The sequence below is a fragment of the Amblyomma maculatum genome, chromosome 4 (assembly GCF_055883805.1).
Source record: "Amblyomma maculatum isolate TAMU_Amacu chromosome 4, ASM5588380v1, whole genome shotgun sequence".
NCBI classification, from domain to species: domain Eukaryota; kingdom Metazoa; phylum Arthropoda; class Arachnida; order Ixodida; family Ixodidae; genus Amblyomma; species Amblyomma maculatum.
The window spans coordinates 161,893,153-161,911,053 of record NC_139347.1 but is presented as its reverse complement, the minus strand read 5'-3'; the positions used below and the strand labels follow the sequence as shown (position 1 = coordinate 161,911,053).

General features: G+C 46.7%; 1 protein-coding gene across 1 annotated transcript; it reads left to right on the top strand.

Moving 5' to 3' along the window:
- The first annotated feature begins 1,070 nt into the window (after window positions 1-1,070).
- LOC146193379 (MAM and LDL-receptor class A domain-containing protein 2-like) lies at window positions 1,071-17,049 on the top strand. The gene is made up of 5 exons (XM_084600533.1): window positions 1,071-1,110; window positions 2,128-2,384; window positions 11,668-11,758; window positions 16,777-16,917; window positions 17,030-17,049. The coding sequence occupies exons 1-5, from the start codon at window positions 1,071-1,073 to the stop codon at window positions 17,047-17,049; spliced, it is 549 nt and encodes a 182-aa protein (XP_084456659.1).
- Window positions 17,050-17,901: the final 852 nt, after the last annotated feature.

Here is a 17,901-nt window from a genome sequence, read left to right as displayed (position 1 = left end):
GGGCAGGGGAAACTTAACGAACGCCACTATGTTTACTGCACTGCGCGAAAGTTTTATGCACATTTGGAAGGGATGCGATCGCCTGAGGTGATCCTGTAGTGGTGTGCCTGGGCCAGGAAAGCTGATATGTTTCTCCTTGAGGGGTTTCGACACTTGCATTGGCTGTACGTGTGGAGACCCTATGCTCGCAATTACTATCCTCAAATCTTTTCCACGCCCCTCATGAGCCACGACATACTTTCGAGTTAAAACACTCTATCTCCCTTGTACACATCTCAAAGTTTGTGGGGAATGAACTATATAGCTTTGCTCTGTGGGCTGTTAAGGTTCTTGTTCGGGCGACCTGGAGGAGCCGCCTAAAATATATTTTATATCTACGAAGCGTGCCGTATGCTGGACGCCCAGAGGACCCGAGCCACAATACTAGCCTAGGCGCCCATTGGCTTATGGAATAATGTTCCATAACCTCAATACCGTAGTGTATCAGAGTGGCTTTAAATTGGTTACTAGATTAGTACTTCACATTGTCACAATTTACAAATTTTTAAAAGGGAAGGATTTTATTACAATTGGTTCATAGAGGGCAGTATTTTTTCGCAAACTTAGAATTATCGAATATTGAGAGTTATGAGAAACGAAGAGTTCCGAGATAATTCCATTTTTTTTTCTGCGTAAATTTTTCAAATATTGTGGAGCGGTCACCCTCTTAAATTTATTTTCTTGTTGACAGTATATGCGATAGTAGCAGTTGCGAGGAAAGCCTCCATACTACCAGCCTTTTTAAGTCAGCAATAACATTGATTACATTCCTGTGTTCAAAAAAAGTTTTGTGTGTAGCGCAGCAAGTAGCGCTCAGCAACATCGCCCTGAAAATAAAGGATGCAAGATTTCAAATATGCATGCCAATATTTTTTAGGTGTCGCTTTAGTTTTCTAAAGAAAATGTAGCCTTAACTTTTCTTTTGATACTTTATTGCAGACATATGCACGTTCGAAAATGGTACGTGCGCTGGATGGCTGACTCCCAACTGCAAAAAAGCTGGATGCTTTGAAGTGCGCAAAGTTGCCGACATGAAACATGGACCCACAGTTGACCACACGCTTCAGACAGGTGACGGAGAGGGTCTTCATATTTTTTAGGAACTTTGAAGCCGTCAAGCCTGTATTTGTGGTGATCCTGAGCATATTTTTAAAAATGTGGACCTGGCATGTGATATAATCTTAATGATTTGTGTCTTACTTTCCTGGATAATTTTATTCAACCCTTGTCTTCCCAAGCTTTACTTTTTTCACATCATCCTGCCCAGTGGTATCCGCATATCTTGTAAATCCTGTAAAGATGCATATGTGCACGAATTTCGGGATGAAGGTCTGATAGTCTGATTTCGTTTAACCGCAGATAATGTCATTTAGCCTGCTGAAGCCTTTTAAGCATTTTAAACATAATATGCTGCTGAAGGAGACATGTGCGCGTTCAATTTCATTACTTTCTCAATTTTGGGGCCTCATAATGCGCCTCTGGAGCAGTATTCATCGAGCAATATCGAAAGAATGCTTATTCATTGCATCTCATACTCTGCATGCATGTTTACGAAAATATTAAAGTGGTGATTTTACTACGCATCAATAAATATTACAAGCTATATTTCAGTTACATTTCAAGCGCGAACACAACGGGGAACTCGGAACAGTACCCAAAGCGCCGCAAAATTTTTAATTATAGCGCTGCATGAAGCTGCATTTTTTCAACTGAAAACCTCGTAGATACAAAACACAAACCTCCAAATTTTCTGTCAAAAACAAACAAGAAGTTCACGGGTCCTCACAAATAACGATGGATCCCCTAACGACAAGCATATTGATCCAAAACAACCTTCTAAGTAAAAATGATTTTATTGTAAAGGAAATAACAAACATGTTGTCAACAGCAGATCCCGACCCCTCCAGAGGAGTCACGCAGGTGTACCTATATGATACATACAGTTAGTAAAGATACTTAGCATGGCACTAAAGTAATTTTCAGTAAATTTTGGATGATGCAGAAACGAGGCAGAAAAGGATATCAATAAAGCAACAGATTATGGGAAAATATAACAAGCCTAACTTCATTTTGTGCTCTCCCATACAGACCAAGGGTCCAGCGCCTACGCAACAGTGAAGAGTCCCATGATCTGGCCCCCTATCGCGTCCCTATCTCGCCGCGCAGCAGGTCCACTTTGCTTCACGGGTTGGTACCACCTGACGGGCGCTCAAGACTTCCGCGCCTCCTTCAGAGTGCAGCATTCATCTGACATCGCTGCGCGACACTTCTACGTGACAAGACAAGAGCTGGCCGGTCGCTGGCAGCGCGTGCGCTACTCCGAGAAACGTAAAGGTGCCGTCCAGGTTCGTGCTCGTTCTCAGTGTCTTATCATATTGTGCGTCACTAAAGAAGACTGCTGAAGTACCTGATTTTCCTAACTGATTTTTTATAACTGATTTATTGTACGAATTTACTATTTCACTGGGTTAACGGGGCCTTTAGGATGTGTGTGGCTTGACCTTGAGTGTCACATTGCAGTAAACGTCAGGTTCTCCTTGTTCTTCAAATCTTCCGCACCTCTCCAATGTGCTCCTCGATTCGGCGGGCGACGTGTAGTTCACACACAAACACACTGAGAGACGCAGGACGACGAACTTGCAGTAACAAAACGAAAATCAACTTTATATAACAAGAACACGAAACACGGGGTACAGAAAACTTATTCACATGAGGCAGAGAGACATAACACTTTACAAAAGAGGCTGCGTGAAAACCTAACTGCAAAACGAGCGCATAGCTCTTTTTACGACTTCTCAGTCGGGGCCTGCCTGCTAGGCTGTCGTCGTCGATGACTAGCCTAAGCACAAGAACCAGAACCAGAACCGTCGATGGCTGCGCGGCGCGCTCTTAAATAGCCAGCGCAGAAGCTTCTAGGCGCGGAGGAGGAACGGAAAACAGCTTAGGGCTGCCAAAGTCATGTCTCCCCCCCTCGGCCCTCTGGAGAGGTCTCGAATTTACTCGGACATGGTAGCATGGTCAGCACGCGCGGCCCTCTGGCGCGAAGCGAGGAGGAGAGCCGGGACCACGGTGGCCGGAACCGTGCTGGGGAATGCACGCGGGACTCCGCCCATGACGACGAGGGCGAGGAGGCGCAGCGCGGTGGCCGAGATTACGTAATTGGTCGCGTCGCGTCTCGGAGCTTGTAGAACATTCCATCGCTGTTTTCTGCGGCGCACGCGCCGAAACATTAAAGAAAGGGCCACCGCGGCCTTACAATTGCCAAACCGAGCAGCAAAAGCTCAACCGTAGTCAAGCGCCAACTGAGGGGCGCATCGCGGGCCGAAAAGAGGCTGCACAAATGAAGGTGAGAAGGAGGCCGCGCATCCGGCGTATTTAATAGGCGTGTCGACGGACGCTGACAAATGTCCCCTCTGTTACCCCACGGGACGGGGTTCATTATTGGATTAGCCGAACAGTTTTGTTTCATCGTGTGGCACCGACAATAATTCACCCCCGACTCGATGCGACTGGCATATTTCTGCACACCATAGTTGCCTGCATAGGCGTACTATGCAATTTCTGCAGCACGTCAGAATACTCCAGGATGGCGAATGAGTCAGGTCCTTCTACTGTCTAGGCCGAAGAAGCGCGCTGTGTTAGCGGCGGGTTGAGTAAGAATGGTAGGGAAGACGACGTAAACGTGATTCGAACCCGAAGGCGTAGCTGAACGCAATGAAGAGCTTAAGAATAAATAAACAGCAAAAGGTAAAGGCCGCCTTAGCGGCCGAAACACCAGAGCAATGAACTCTTCACCTAAACGCTGAGTGCAGTCGTAAATATCTATACCGATTTGAAGCACAACGACAACGGCTCGACAAGGAAATAGACGAAAGCCGGATGAACTGTGAAGTGGAGTTGGACATGGCTGCGTCCGCTATAGCCAAGTTTCAGAATAGAAAGAACAGCAATTCCTGCACTGCATGAAGGAAGTGGTCAACCTAAACCTTAGGCCGCCACCAGATTTGGCCTCTATGAGCAGGTGATGATCATGTCAGGTCAGTGCCAGAGTACCTTCTGTGTAATGTTACGTTACAAGCCTGGTGCAGGCATTACCGGGTATCGATCCAGACCTGTCACTACAGAGCTTACCCCGGTACATCAGCACCTCGGCCGCCGCCTACGTGGAGAGCCCCCTGAATTCGGACCCCTTCCGGCCACTACCATGACGACGCAGCCTCAGACGGCCATAGAACCTGCTGCAATGACAACTGAGAGCAGGCTTAATTCCCACACACATCTTGTGTCATCAGCCGCGAGCACCTCCGAGGACTAGCTTGAGACCTACGAGCGAGTCGATCATTACAACGGGTGGACTGATGAGCGTAAGCTCCACAACGTGTTCTTCGCTCTTGAAGAGTCTGTCCGGACATGGTTGGGAAGCCTTCTGTCGTGACTTGAAAGCAAATTTTCTTAGTGCCGACCGCCGGGAGCGAGCAAAAGCTGCGCTACACTCGCGCAGTCAGCGCCAGAACGAGAGCGTGCGTATATATGTTCTTTGAGGACATGACACGCCTCTTCAAGCGCGCAGACCGAGAAAAGCTGGAAGAAGATGCGCTACATGACGCGGGGCGTTAAGCACGAACTTTTTGCGGGACTGGTGCGCAGCCCACCGCGCACTGTGGCGGAGTTTCTCAGCGAGGCTGCCACCATGACGACAACGCTGCAACACCGAGCCCGTCAATACAACCGCGACGTGAACAGCGTTGGGTCCGATGCACTCTGTATGCATGTCGGCAGCGACATGAACTCAGTACGTAATCTCATTCGTTCTGTCATGCAAGAGGAACTGCAAGCCCTGCGGATGCCTTCCAACACGACCTCTTTTCCTTCACTGGCTGAAGTCGTCCGGGACGAGATGCGTATGGCAACTGAGCAAGTGCTTGATGTTCCCCACCAGTTCGACGCGAGACCAACATACTCGTCTGTCCTACGTAAGGCTCCTCCCACGCCGGACCATGGTGTCAATGCCGCAGCTCCAGTAATGGAGACGTGGGGTACTCGCATGGGAGACCTCACATGAAGCCGAATGAAGTCTCACTACTCCCCTCTGCGAACCTACCAGCGACCGCGTAAAACTCAAGCACGGCGGACCTGGGACCGCCGGCGCCTCCGCTATCATTGCGGTGAAGCAGGTCACCTCTACCGGACGTGCCCGTACCGCCGCGTCGACATGCGGGCTTTTGCACCAAACGATCCCTGCCCTTGGAATGGCGAACAGCCTGCTGGGATCGCAAGCAACCTTGCTGCGCGACTATCCCAACACGTCCGATTTCCAAGAGAGTCGGTCTACGTCCCCGACAAGCTACCGTCCGCCAAGTCCCAAATATTCCCGAAGTCGCTCTCCCCGCCCTCGCCGGGAAAACCGATACCAGCTACCTTCGGAGGCAGAGTCGCTGATGTCGGGAAATGTGCAGATCCTCCGTCATCGTCAAGCTGCGCCGACGAGATTTTGCTGGAATCAGGGAGCGAAAGCATCAGACGTACTACCTCTGACCGGTACGATGACATTTCGCTTGGGACAGGTGGCGACAGCATCCGGTATACTACCTCCGATTTATGCGCAACGATTGATGGAGTGGATGTCACCGCATTACTCGACACCGGTGCCGATTATTCAGTAATGAGTCATGGTCTCGCCAGAGAATTGAAGAAAGTTTTGACGCATTGGTCCGGTCCGAAAATTCGCACAGCGGGAACTGGGGAAGTGACTTGATTGCCCCTGCAGACAAGTGCAGAGCACGGGTCGGCATCCATCCGTGGTTTTTGTGTATGTCGGAGAATTTGTCGTACTTCCTGAGTGTTCGAAAGACTTGACCCTTGGCCTAGACTTTCTGCAGACCAACGGCGCTGTCATCGACCTGAAAGGAGCGCGTGTGGCCTTTTCTATGAAACGGGCCGTGGTGCGCATTGAGCACGAGAATCCGGGACTGAATGTTTTGCTTATAATTGACGATGACTTGAGGGTGCAGGCACGGTCTAGTGTGTTGGTTCTTGTGAGGCATGACATATTCCACAATTACGAGGGCATCGCGGATGGACACCTCCCGCTACTACTCGAGAAAGAATTAGCCGTTGCTCGAGGACTCGTGCAACTTCAGCACGATTGTGCTACTGTCCTCCTGACAAATGTTCCTAAGAAGATGCGGCACTTCCCCAAGGACAGGCTGTTGCCTTCCTTCATGATGTTACTGCCTTGCCTCATTTGTGTACCGCCGAGGCCAATCCACAAGAAGAGGCCGCACCTTGTGATGCTCTTCAAACCCTTAAAATTAGCCCGGACTTGACGCCCGATCAGAGGAATCTTCTCTCGGCACATCTGACCGATTTCGCAGACTGCTTTGCCACAGGCTCCAATGTCGGTCGCACTACTGTCGCCAAGCACCGCATCATCACTGATGAGTCCACTTTAGCGGTATGCCAGCGCCCGTACCGGGTCTCTCCTAAAAAACGTGAAGCCATCAAAACGCAAGTGGATGAAATGCTTGCGATTGACGTGATCCAGCCTTCGACGAGCCCATGGGAGCAGCCTGTGGTTCTTGTCAAAAAGACAGCTGGCACGTTGAGACTTGGTCTCGATTACCGAAAGCTGATTAACGTGAACAAATAGGACATCCGTTCCCCAGGATTGATGATGCCCTCGACCGACTACGCGACGCCAGGTACTTCTCCTCATTGGATCTCAAAAGCGGTTACTGGCGGATCGAGGTGGATCAGGGAGATCAGGAGAAGCTTTCATTTGTAACGCTCGATGGTTTATACGAGTTTGAGGCGCTTCCGTTAAGTCTTTGCTCTGCGCCGGCCACGTTCCAACGTTTGATGGACAGGTTTTTAACAAGTCTGAAGTGGCAGTCGTGCTTGGTGTACTTAGATGATGATTATTTTCTCGCCTACTTTCGAGCAACACCTAGACCGGATGCGCATTGTGCTTCAAGCACTGAAAGGCGCGCAACTAACGATCAAGCCTAAGAAATTCCACTTCGCTTTCAAGAAACTACTCTTTCTCGGCTATGTTGTTAGCACACAGGGTGTTCTCCTTGATCCTCACAAGGCTACCCCAGCGTCAACTTTTCCACACCCCACCGACAAAAAAGCACTTCGGCGATTTCTGGGTCTTTTTTACTATCGACGCTTAATCCAAGATTTCTCCAGGTTAGCTGAACCGCTGACAGCGCTAACCAGAAATGACCTGCCCTTCTAGTGGGGAGGCGATCAAGAACAAGCCTTCCAAGAGCTCCGAAGTCGCCTATATAGACCCCCAATACTGGCTCAGTTCGACGAAGACGCCGCAACCAACGTACATACTGATGCCAGCAACGTTGGCCGCGGGGCGGTGCTCATCCAGTGGCAAGACGGAGTAGAACGTGTTATCGCTTATGCGAGCCGAACACACTCACGATCGGAGGCGAACTATTCGACCACGGAGAAGGAGTGTAGCGGTAATCTGGGCTATCAGCATGTTTCGACCATATCTGTATGGACGGCCCTTCAGCGACCATCATTTGTTGTGCTGGCTGGCAAGCCTTAAAGACCCTCCTGGACACTTGGCTCGATGGAGCGTCCGTCTTCAAGAGTATGACGTTATACTGTTGTTTAAAAGTCGGGACACCAGCATCAATATCCAGATTGCTTGTCACGCGCGCCCTTGGACTCCACTGCATTAGAAAACGCCGATGACCTTTCCTTTATTGGGGTCATTATCCAATCCCACATGGCTGACCTTCAACACAAGGACCCGGAGTTGACACCGCTCATCGAGTATCTGGAAGGATGCGGTGGTAGAGCACCGCTTGTATTTCGTCGTGGCTTGCAGTCATACGCTTTGCAAAATGGAGTTCTGTACGAGCGCATTTTGAAAGTTCAAAAGAAACAATTCTACTCGTAGTACCTACGCACCTATGACCTGACATCTTGAGCACTTGTCCCGACTAGCCGTCCGCTGGCCATTTGGGAGCTAGACGTACGCTTGCGAGAATTCGGGAGAAGTATTATTGGCCGAAATTATTACCTTCAGTACGATTTTACGCTAAAGCGTACTGTGACTGTCAACGATGAAAGATTCCACTCGTGAAACTAGTTTTATTTCTTCAACCGATCATCATCGTCATCAGCCTGACTATACCCACTGCAGGGCGAAGACCTCTCCCCTATTTCTCCACTTAACCCTGTTCTGTGCTAGCTGCATCCACTTGACCCCTGCGAACTTCTTAATCTCATCCGCCCACCTAACTTTCTGCCACCCCCTGCTACGCTTTTCTTCCATTGGAATCCAGTTTGTGACCCTAAGCGACCATCGGTTATCCTCTCTTCGCACTACATGTCCTGCCCATGTCCATTTCTTCTTCTCAATTTCCACTAGAATGTCGGTAACTTGAGTTATTTGACCCACTCTGCCCGCTTCCTATCTCGTAATGTTACCCCTACCATTTTTCGTTCCATAGCCCTCTGGGTTGTCTTCAACTTAAGTAAAACACTCTTGGTTAGCCTCCACATTTCAGCGCCATAGGTGAGTATAGGTAAGATGCAACTGTTATATAATTTCCTTTTTAGCGATACCGGTAAGCTGCTAGTCATAATTTGTGAGTGCTTGCCAAATGCGCTCCATCCCAATCTTATTCTTCTTATTTCTTTTTTATGGTCCGGATCTGCGGTTACTACCTGTCCTAAGTAGACATATTCGCCTACTTCTTTCAGTACTTAGCTAGCTAATGTAAACTGCTGTTCCTTCCCGAGGCTGTTCAACATTACTTTAGTCTTCTGCATATTGATTTTCAAGCCTACTTTTCTGCTTTTCCTGTCTAGGTCATCAATCATTATTTGCAGTTCATCTCCCGAGTTGCTTAGCAAGGCAATGTCATCAGCAAATCGCAGATTACTGAGGTATTCTCCATCTACCCGTATCCCTAACTGCTCCCATTCCAAGTCTCTGATTACTTCCTCTAAGCAAGCTGTGAATAGTACAGCGGAGATTGTGTCTCCTTGCCTAACACCTTTCTTTATGGGAATTTTGTTACTTTATGCAGAACTATGGTTGCAGTGCAGCCACTAAATATAATTTCCAGCACTTTCACGTACGGCTCGTCTACCCCCTGATTTCGCAATGCTTGCATGACCGCTGAGGTTTCAACTGAGTCAAAGGCTTTTTCGTAATCAATGAATGCGATGTACCAATCAACCGATCGGTAAATGTGCTATCAACCGATCGATCTACCGAAAACTCTTTTCCAACAAGTGGGGATGGATCTTCTTGGTCCCTTCCCGATGTCAACTAATGAAAAACTTTGGATTGTTGTCAAATCTTACACACACTAGCCATAGACGGGCCACGGCATACCACCCGCAAACTAATGGCTTGGTGGAACGGCTAAACAGAATACTGGCCGAGATGCTGTCTATGTACGTGGATATGGAGCGTAAAACCTGGGATCAAATTCTTCCATATGCCACGTTCGTGTACAATACGGCACTTCAAGAGACGATGCGAGTGACCACTCCCCTGGATACAATGCTGCCCGTATACCCCGACTACGAACATGAGATTCACCTGGACGTCCCTAGTTTTACTCAGCGTGCGGAAGAAGCCCGACAGCTGGAAAGGCAGCGCTTATACCTACAACAGCAAACAGACGCTGACCGCCACAACCAGGAACTGCGCTTCGCTGCCTATGAGCCAGGAGGCTATGTCTGCATTTGGACGCCCATTCCTCATCACGGACTGTCCGAAAAATTGCTGCGCTAGTAGCTCAGCCCGTATACGGTGTCCTCCGCCGCATCAGTGACGTTAGATACGAAGTCAAATCCGAAACCCAGGACCCCTCAAGCCTCAGACGACACAAGTTCACTGACGCTGTACACGTCGTTAAGATGATACCCTACCACGACGCCCCGCTGACTTATCTTGAATCTGATGGCGTCCCGTTTTGTGTTGTGTTCTTCCCATATTAGCCTGCCTAGCACACTATCTGTCAGCTCATCGCATGTGCAGCATCGAGGCAATGCTGCCAAGAAGGGGGGCAATGATACATACCATTCAAAGAAGACGACGGAGAATTGAACGGGCGATTGCAAAAACGACGACGAATTAGGACTGCTCCGTCTCGTGCTGACGTGACTGGTTGTCGGTATTCTTCGGTACCAGAGTGCCTTCTGTGTAACGTTACGTTGCGATAGGACGAATAAAGTATGTAACGATATGACGACCGCCTTTCTTTGTAACGTATCTGTACAGGCCGCAGATGCGTACCTCTGATAGTTTTTCAAATACCAAAGGCGTGATCGCTAAATAAATTACTGTGCAGATGTAATTCGCTAAACGAAGGCCTTGCAGAACGCGGCTGAAAGATGCAGAAAGGAAAGATTTGTTTGCTAATTGATTTCAAAGCCAAGAAATGCGTACACGCGCCATTATCCCATTTAAAGAATACTCTTTCCAACTTTAAACCCAAAGTACATTTGCTCTGTATGTATGAATGTGTATTTTTTGCCGCTGTGCATAGACATAGTTCTTCCTCTCCTGTGTATCGAAGTGTATGGAGAGTTGTTCTGTTGCAAGTCAAAGTGCGATTACAAAGCGAGGTTCAAAGCCTCAGAACTTATATTTGTAGCTATCCTTAATTTCAAAGTTTATAATGCCTTAACAAAATGCAAATCATCTTTTATGTTGCTCGGTGGACGTTCATGAAGTTCGCTATATGGTTCGGAAACTTATCTGAACAGTTCGACAAAAGCATTTGTTGGGCGAGTTGGTGTTTTTGATAATCCATAACTACAGCGCAAACGACAGGACAGAGAAGAAGGAGGGACACCACACAGCGCTACGTCGCAAACGACAGGACACAGATGAAGGAGGGACACCACACCACACAGCGCTGTGTGGTGTCTCTCCTTCATCTGTGTCCTGTCGTTTGCGACGTAGCGCTGTGGGGTGTCCCTCCTTCATCTCTGTCCTGTCGTGTGCGCTGTAGTTATGGATTATCTGAACAGACCCGAAATGATGAAGTCTTGATTCACGCTATGAGTACCATTTCCCCATTTTGTTTAGGGACATTTTATAAAAGAGTTAGATGCAATTATATTTAGTGGAAGCATTGAAATATTGTGCTTGGTGGACCCGATGAGATTCAACGAAGAGCTGGGTAATATCCTGCTCGGCAGCTGTGATAGACACGTGATGCTCTTACAGACTTTGTGTTTTAGTACATGATCTTAAGTTATTTGTATCAAATTTGAGCTTTGATGCTCGGGATGCTATGAAACCGCAATAAAAAGCAGACTGAGTACTCCCGATGTCCATCCCCCTCATAGGATAAGGCTCTAAATAATTTGAAGCCCTTAACTTATTTTATTGCGGAATCTAATTTATTGCATTTACCATTAAGGGCTTTGAGGTCTAAAATGACTCATGGTTAGATAAGCACCGGCAGAAGGCATCGTCCTTAATAGCTCCGAAAATAAGCAGCGCCATTTCCTATCTTGGAGTAGCCGCTCTTCTTGGCTATTGTTTACGCATTGTTGGATTTGTGTTATATTGATTACTTACACGATATTCTCATTTGACAAACTTCCATTGTTTCTATGCATATTTTTCAGATCTCAATTCGTTCCCACGCGAGTGAGAGCCCTGAAAGAGCCGTCTTTGCAGTGGATGACCTGACGTTATCAAGCGGGGAATGTTCACCTGGTAAGAGCGCCAGTGTCGTCTGAAAGTCTTGCATGACTTTTCCCAGTTGTTACCTCCTACAGCTGGTTCCTGGCGCCTTCTTTAGAGAGCAGCGCAATCTCAGAAACCGCACTCCTCTCGTGAAATCTCGTTCGGTGCCCGGATGAAGGAAAAGCACTGACCGGATAAAGAAAAATTGGTGTCCAAACGTTGGTTCTCGGTTTTATTTCAATGTCCGCTGAGGGACGCAGACAATGGAAAAAAAAATTCATGCTTAAAATATTACGTATGAGCCATGACCGCGCATACATTAGGCTCTATTTGAGCAAATGCAATTTTGCGCGACGGCTGTATTGATCGTCTTGCAAAAAAATTGTCTCTGTGCTTCCGCGCATTTCTTCAAGTGAAGATAAATGCAAAAACAAATTTTTAGCAGATGTAGACCTGATGCTTTAAAATACAAATTCATGTTTCATCAGCAGTCGTAAAATAGCTATTTTGTTCTATTCTCAGTTATTACTCCGTTCAGAAACAGAAGCAATGGTCGGAGTGCGTAAAATACCGTTAAAAAAACTCTCACATGTATACTAAAAAGGAAGGTGAAATACGCCGCAAGACCAGTAACTAAGTTTCATCGCGGCATGGACTAAGGGCCACTGTCGTTTGCGTGTTCTCAGCGACGTTACTAGGCGAAATTAGAGCGAACTTTGTTTTGCCGCTGCACTGCTTGTTCCCTCATATCGAGAAACACAATCGACCGCTAACATTACCTTGAAAATAACGAATATGCTTTTTTTTCACGTTTTTACCCTGACAGCTTTAGGGCACACATGTTGCAAAAAATTGTCCGTTGGCATCGGCGTCGACCGCTGGACGCATCGAAGTATCAAAGATATAAACATGATTCTAGGAGAGGGTAGATGAAAGGCACCAAGACCTTGGGATCTCCTGCTTGAACTGGGTAGCCTCCAAAATTCAACCGGACACGCCTCTGACATGTGGTTAGCAGGTTAAGTGGGCGACGGGTAGCGCAATGCCACTAGACAGGACGACGTGGTCAAGTAGGGTACGTAACGTGATATCTGAATCAAACTAACCGCGACTCTCGCAGCGTCAAAAAACATCGTCCCCTCTGGAAGGTGGTAGTTGGCATGACCAACATGTGTATGATCAGTGGATTGTTTGAAGTCACGAGAACATATTTAAGGGTCGAGTTGGAAGTAGAGCTGTGGCTGTCACTTTAGGAACGTGCTGATTTTACCCTCTTTCCTTGCGCCTCGATTCTCCTTTTCCTTTTTCCTTCTTTCTTTCTTTCTCACTTTCTTTCTTTCTTTCTTAATTTCATTCTTCTTTCCTTCTTTTTCTTTCTTCCTTTCTTTCTCGTTTTCATTTTTTAAATTTATTTATTTAATTCGTTCTCTTTCTTCCCCTTTCTTCCTTTCTTCCTTTCTTTCTTTCTTTCTTTCCTCCTTCCTTTCTCTATTTCTTCCTACCTCCCTCTCTTGTTATGTATTTCCTTTTTATGCCCCTGTTCCTTGTTATCGTTCACCTTATTGAAAAACAAGAAAAATTACCTTCAATTGTTAGCACAGCGTCCTTCGCTCCGCTAGTATAGTGTGTTTATGTTTACGCTGGTTCTTCACAAGACATCTAGCAGCTCCGTTCACAGAAAAATGAAAGTCCTGGAACGAACCAATCGGGGCGTTGCGTCGTCTTTGTCCGATGCCTCGCAGCCTCTAAAAATCGCTATCTTGTCTGTGGAAGGTGGCGGTTGGCAGGTGACGTTGGTGGGCACTGATTGACACAAAGTTTTTTCCTCAGCAAATGATTCTGAAAGTAGCAAGCGTAGACGATAACATAAGGATGTAGAGCGCTTGTACCGAATGAACCTCATTATTGTCCGCAGCAAATTGTTCGTAGCTATATATATATATATATATAGTATGTTGTGTCTTGTGTCTTCAACAAGTCGCACACGTGACAAGATAGCAGGACATTGTCGGGGTTTCTTCAGACGCTGTCTGGAACACGAAGAACAACCAAGATAAAGTGCAGCTTCTTCATAGCCGCTATCACCTGACCCGTGACGTCACACAAGCATGGTGTGAGAGCAATGACACAACATTCCATCCCATACAGTGTTCATCGTCTTTATGGCCGATAGCTGTCTGTGGCCCTCGTCTCACGAGTGCTATGATGGTGTGGCGGTTGAGGACTAGGTTGCGCTTGAGTACCAGGCTGAGGATCTAGTGGTGGTTGAGAATCAGGCTGTGGTGCAGGGAAAGAGCCCCAATAGAGGAAATTCTGGTGTTGAAGTGTTGCCTCCATTTGTTACCGTGTCGTTCAAGGTGCGCAGCCCAGTACCCTCGAGGGGAGTAATATGCAGCTGGATCGCCCGGGATGGCAGGGTGGCTAGACGTCACCTTGTCGTGAAATGTACATGTTTCGAGGTCATCAGCATGAACGTATTGTTATTTGTTCCCCGTACGACACAAGTACGTGCAGGCACTCACCCACCTGCGGATTATCCCTGCTATCCATTTTTTATAGAAAGGTCGGAGACCCTTTACCAGGACGCGGTCAACTTCCTCGAACTCTCTCTAGGATTCGCGGGTTCTGTTTGCAGACTGCTTTATACGATCCAATTTGCTTCTTATTCTTTACTGCATGCCAGAGTGCGACATGCTCAGTCTAGTGCGAGGCAACCACGACAGAAATCTCTGCGCTGGTGTTTCCTCTGTGGTCCCTGTTGGTGTTTTTCTGTATCTGAAGAAGAACTGGTCAATACGGTGCTGCTTAGACATTGTCTCCCCTTTCCGGCGCTCGTCCAGGATCTGCTTGCAGAGGTCTCTTTTCACTCTCTGTCCACTGCTCTCCGCCCTGCCATTTGAAGCAGGATGATAAGGTGGAGATTTACTGTGCCGAACGCAAGTCCTGGTCAAGAAGTTCTCAAAATGTGCAGAAGAAAACTGCGGGCAGCTGGCGGTCACTACCTCTTCTGGTAAGCCATATTTGGCAAACACACCACGCAGTTGCTCCAGTCTTTTCACTGGTCATCGAGCTCATCACAGATTTTCCTCCCACTTGGAATGCGCGTCAACAAGCACTAAAAACCACTGTCCGTCACGCAAATTCCAGGTGCACTCTTTCCCACCAACGCGTGGGCCAGCCCCAGGATGACAAGAGAACGCTCTATGCCGCATTTTGCGATAATTGGCCTGTGACATACTATTTCACCGTTTGTTCTATGTCCTGAGTTAATCTCCGCCACCACACGTGTCTTCGTGGCAGCATTTTCATTCGGGTCATTCCCGGGTGGCCTTCGTGTAACATTAACAGAACTTGTGCACACAGGCATACTGGCACTGCTACGTGGTTTCCCCAAGTTACACAATCTTGGTCGGTAGAAAGTTCGTGGTGGCGAACAAAGTACGGTGCGAACAGATCATCTGTGATGCTCGAAGGCAAGCCGGTTTGTATATAATGTATCCCCTTTGATAACGCCTTGTCCTTGCAAGTTCTCTGTTTTATTTCATTAGCAGAAAGAGGTATTTCATCAAGTACAGAAAAAAAAATTAACGCTGTCAGGTTTTACTCTTGGGCTGTCAATGGCATCCGCGACAGTGCGCCAGCGTTTGCAATCTCTCTAGACTTCCGATAAACCAACCGGCAGTTATAGGCTGCCAGCAGCAACGCCCATGGCTGAACACAGGCAGCTGCAATATTGGAAATCGCCTTGCCTTGCCCTAAAGGACCTACTAAGGGCTAATTATCACTGTTAATTCCAAACTTGCACCGCACACAACGAGTGCTTCTTTTTTGTACACAAACAACATAGAAAAACTTTCGAAAAAAAGTTAAATTACAATACTAATTACCTTACTGAAAATTGTAGAAAAGTAATTAAAACACATTACACATTACTGATCCAAAAAAAGTAATAAAATTACATTACACTTACTTCTTCTGAGTAATTCAATTATTTTAAATTAACTTTCTAATTTCCATCCATGCAAAGACTAAGTAAAGCTAGTAAGAAAACGTTCTCCAGAACGAAGCACACACATTCTTTTATCTTCCGACCAAGTTTCGTCCCAGAGAGCTATTTCTTCCCTCTTTCCTACAGCACTTACCATTGCAAAAACAAGACAGCAGCAAAATACAACAACAAAAACAGAAGCATGGTCGAATGATCGTGAAATGACCGGTGAACCAAGGGTCTTGCTGGCCCGGAGCTGTCTTTGTCATTTAATTTGCCCGAAGAAGCCAGGATATTTATTCCTTCCGCAGTCCAAAGAATCGACGCCGGCACGTTGTGTTTACTGCTCAGTGATGCTCAAGCCACAGTGGCTCAAGCCATGGGCCCTTCTTCAACTCCAGTTTTCAGCTCCAGCCTTCTTGCACCATCTCTCCCTTCGGCATTATCTTTACGCCTTGTATCCTGCTGCTTGGAGAATGGTTGCCATGGAACAGCCGCACCAAGCGACCCTGCAACACGCGAGGTTTCAGACGCACTGTTCTGCTCAATTCTGTCTCTTTTGTCGATCCGTTACGCTGACTTCGGCTTGCCGCATGTCGTTCCTGCTTTCGCGGCACTCTACTTTGTTGTCTATTGAAGGAGTAGTGGCACACTTTAGAAAAAGTAATTTCGAAAGGAATTAATCCCTTTTGCTGTGAAATTACTACCAAAAAGTAATTAAATACATTACTAAATTACCAAGCCAAGAAAGTAGTTCATTACATTACGCATTACTGAGTAAACTAATTAAATTACAGTAATTTTATTATTGTAATTGAATTACTGCCATGTCTGATACATACATACATACATACATACATACATACATACATACATACATACATACATACATACATACATACATACATACATACATACATACATACATACATACATACATACATACATACATACATACATACATACGTATATACATATAGTTTAGTCCCCTGTGGTAAAACGTTTTGCTACACCAGCCGAAGAAACACTCTCCTAAGACGCATAAATTTATTTTCACCAGAGCCTAAGAGTGGTTCCTGCGACTTTGACTGGGGCGACACCTGCGGCTACGACCTGGGAAGCGGTGCAGCGAAGTGGATACTTGAAGACAGCGACAGAAAAACGTTTCGTTCACCTGATTACTCGACAGGCACAGTACAAGGTATGGTGCCTCTTAGCAATTCATGAAAATCACATAATACTGTTCGTATTATTACAAATCGCAATATTTGCGTTCATTGAGTTACGTTATTCTTTTTTCAGTTGTGGATCAGACTACATGTACACTAACTAGGGTCCTCTTATTAAGCGAGGGAAAACTCAGTAATGTCGGCCAAGCGTATACCCTTATTTAATAAGTATTAAGGAAATATATGCAGTATTGTTCGTGTAGCTATTCGTTGTGCAATAATAATTAATGTGTTGATCGAAAGGTTATCACTACCTGCGTGTTTGCGTTAGATACAGTTTTCTCAGCACATAGGTTATTATCTCCCAATGAATCCGTTACTAACACAGGGAGTGCCCCAGTTCTTCCAGAGGCTTGCAGGGCAGCGTAATAATTTAGATTTTATATTTTTCTACTACGTAACTATCTTCAATACTGTGCTGCAAAAATGTCGGGCCCACACGCAGACGAAACAGCCTGCACTTGTGCGGGCATGCTACACCTAAGAGCTCGAGCGATAGAGCGCGGGTGTCACGTGCTCCTTTTGCAAAGCCTCGGTGGGAGCGCCGCGTGCCCCAAGCTACTCACAACGTTTTGGATAGCGTTTAATGGGCGCTGACTGATCTATTAAATAGAGGCAAAATCATGCGTTTGTCAGTCAGCCTAGATAACAGCACAGACGCCGTCAGGCCAGTTTGCTGAGCTTTCAATGAAAGCGCAGCTCGGTCAGGATAGTTAAAAAGAATATTTACTCGAGTAAATTTTATTCGAGACATTTGACGTCCTGGCTTCATGCAGGATTGGACAAGGTGTACGAAGGTTGATGTTTTTTTTTTTTTTCAGAATGTCAAGAAAGTGAAAAGTTGGTGGCCAGTTCCAAAACATCAATTTAGAATTCTTTGGCTTCACACTTGGATAGCCGCATTTCTGGGGCTGGCTGAAGCATAAATGGGCTTCATGATATTTTGCATGAAGGCG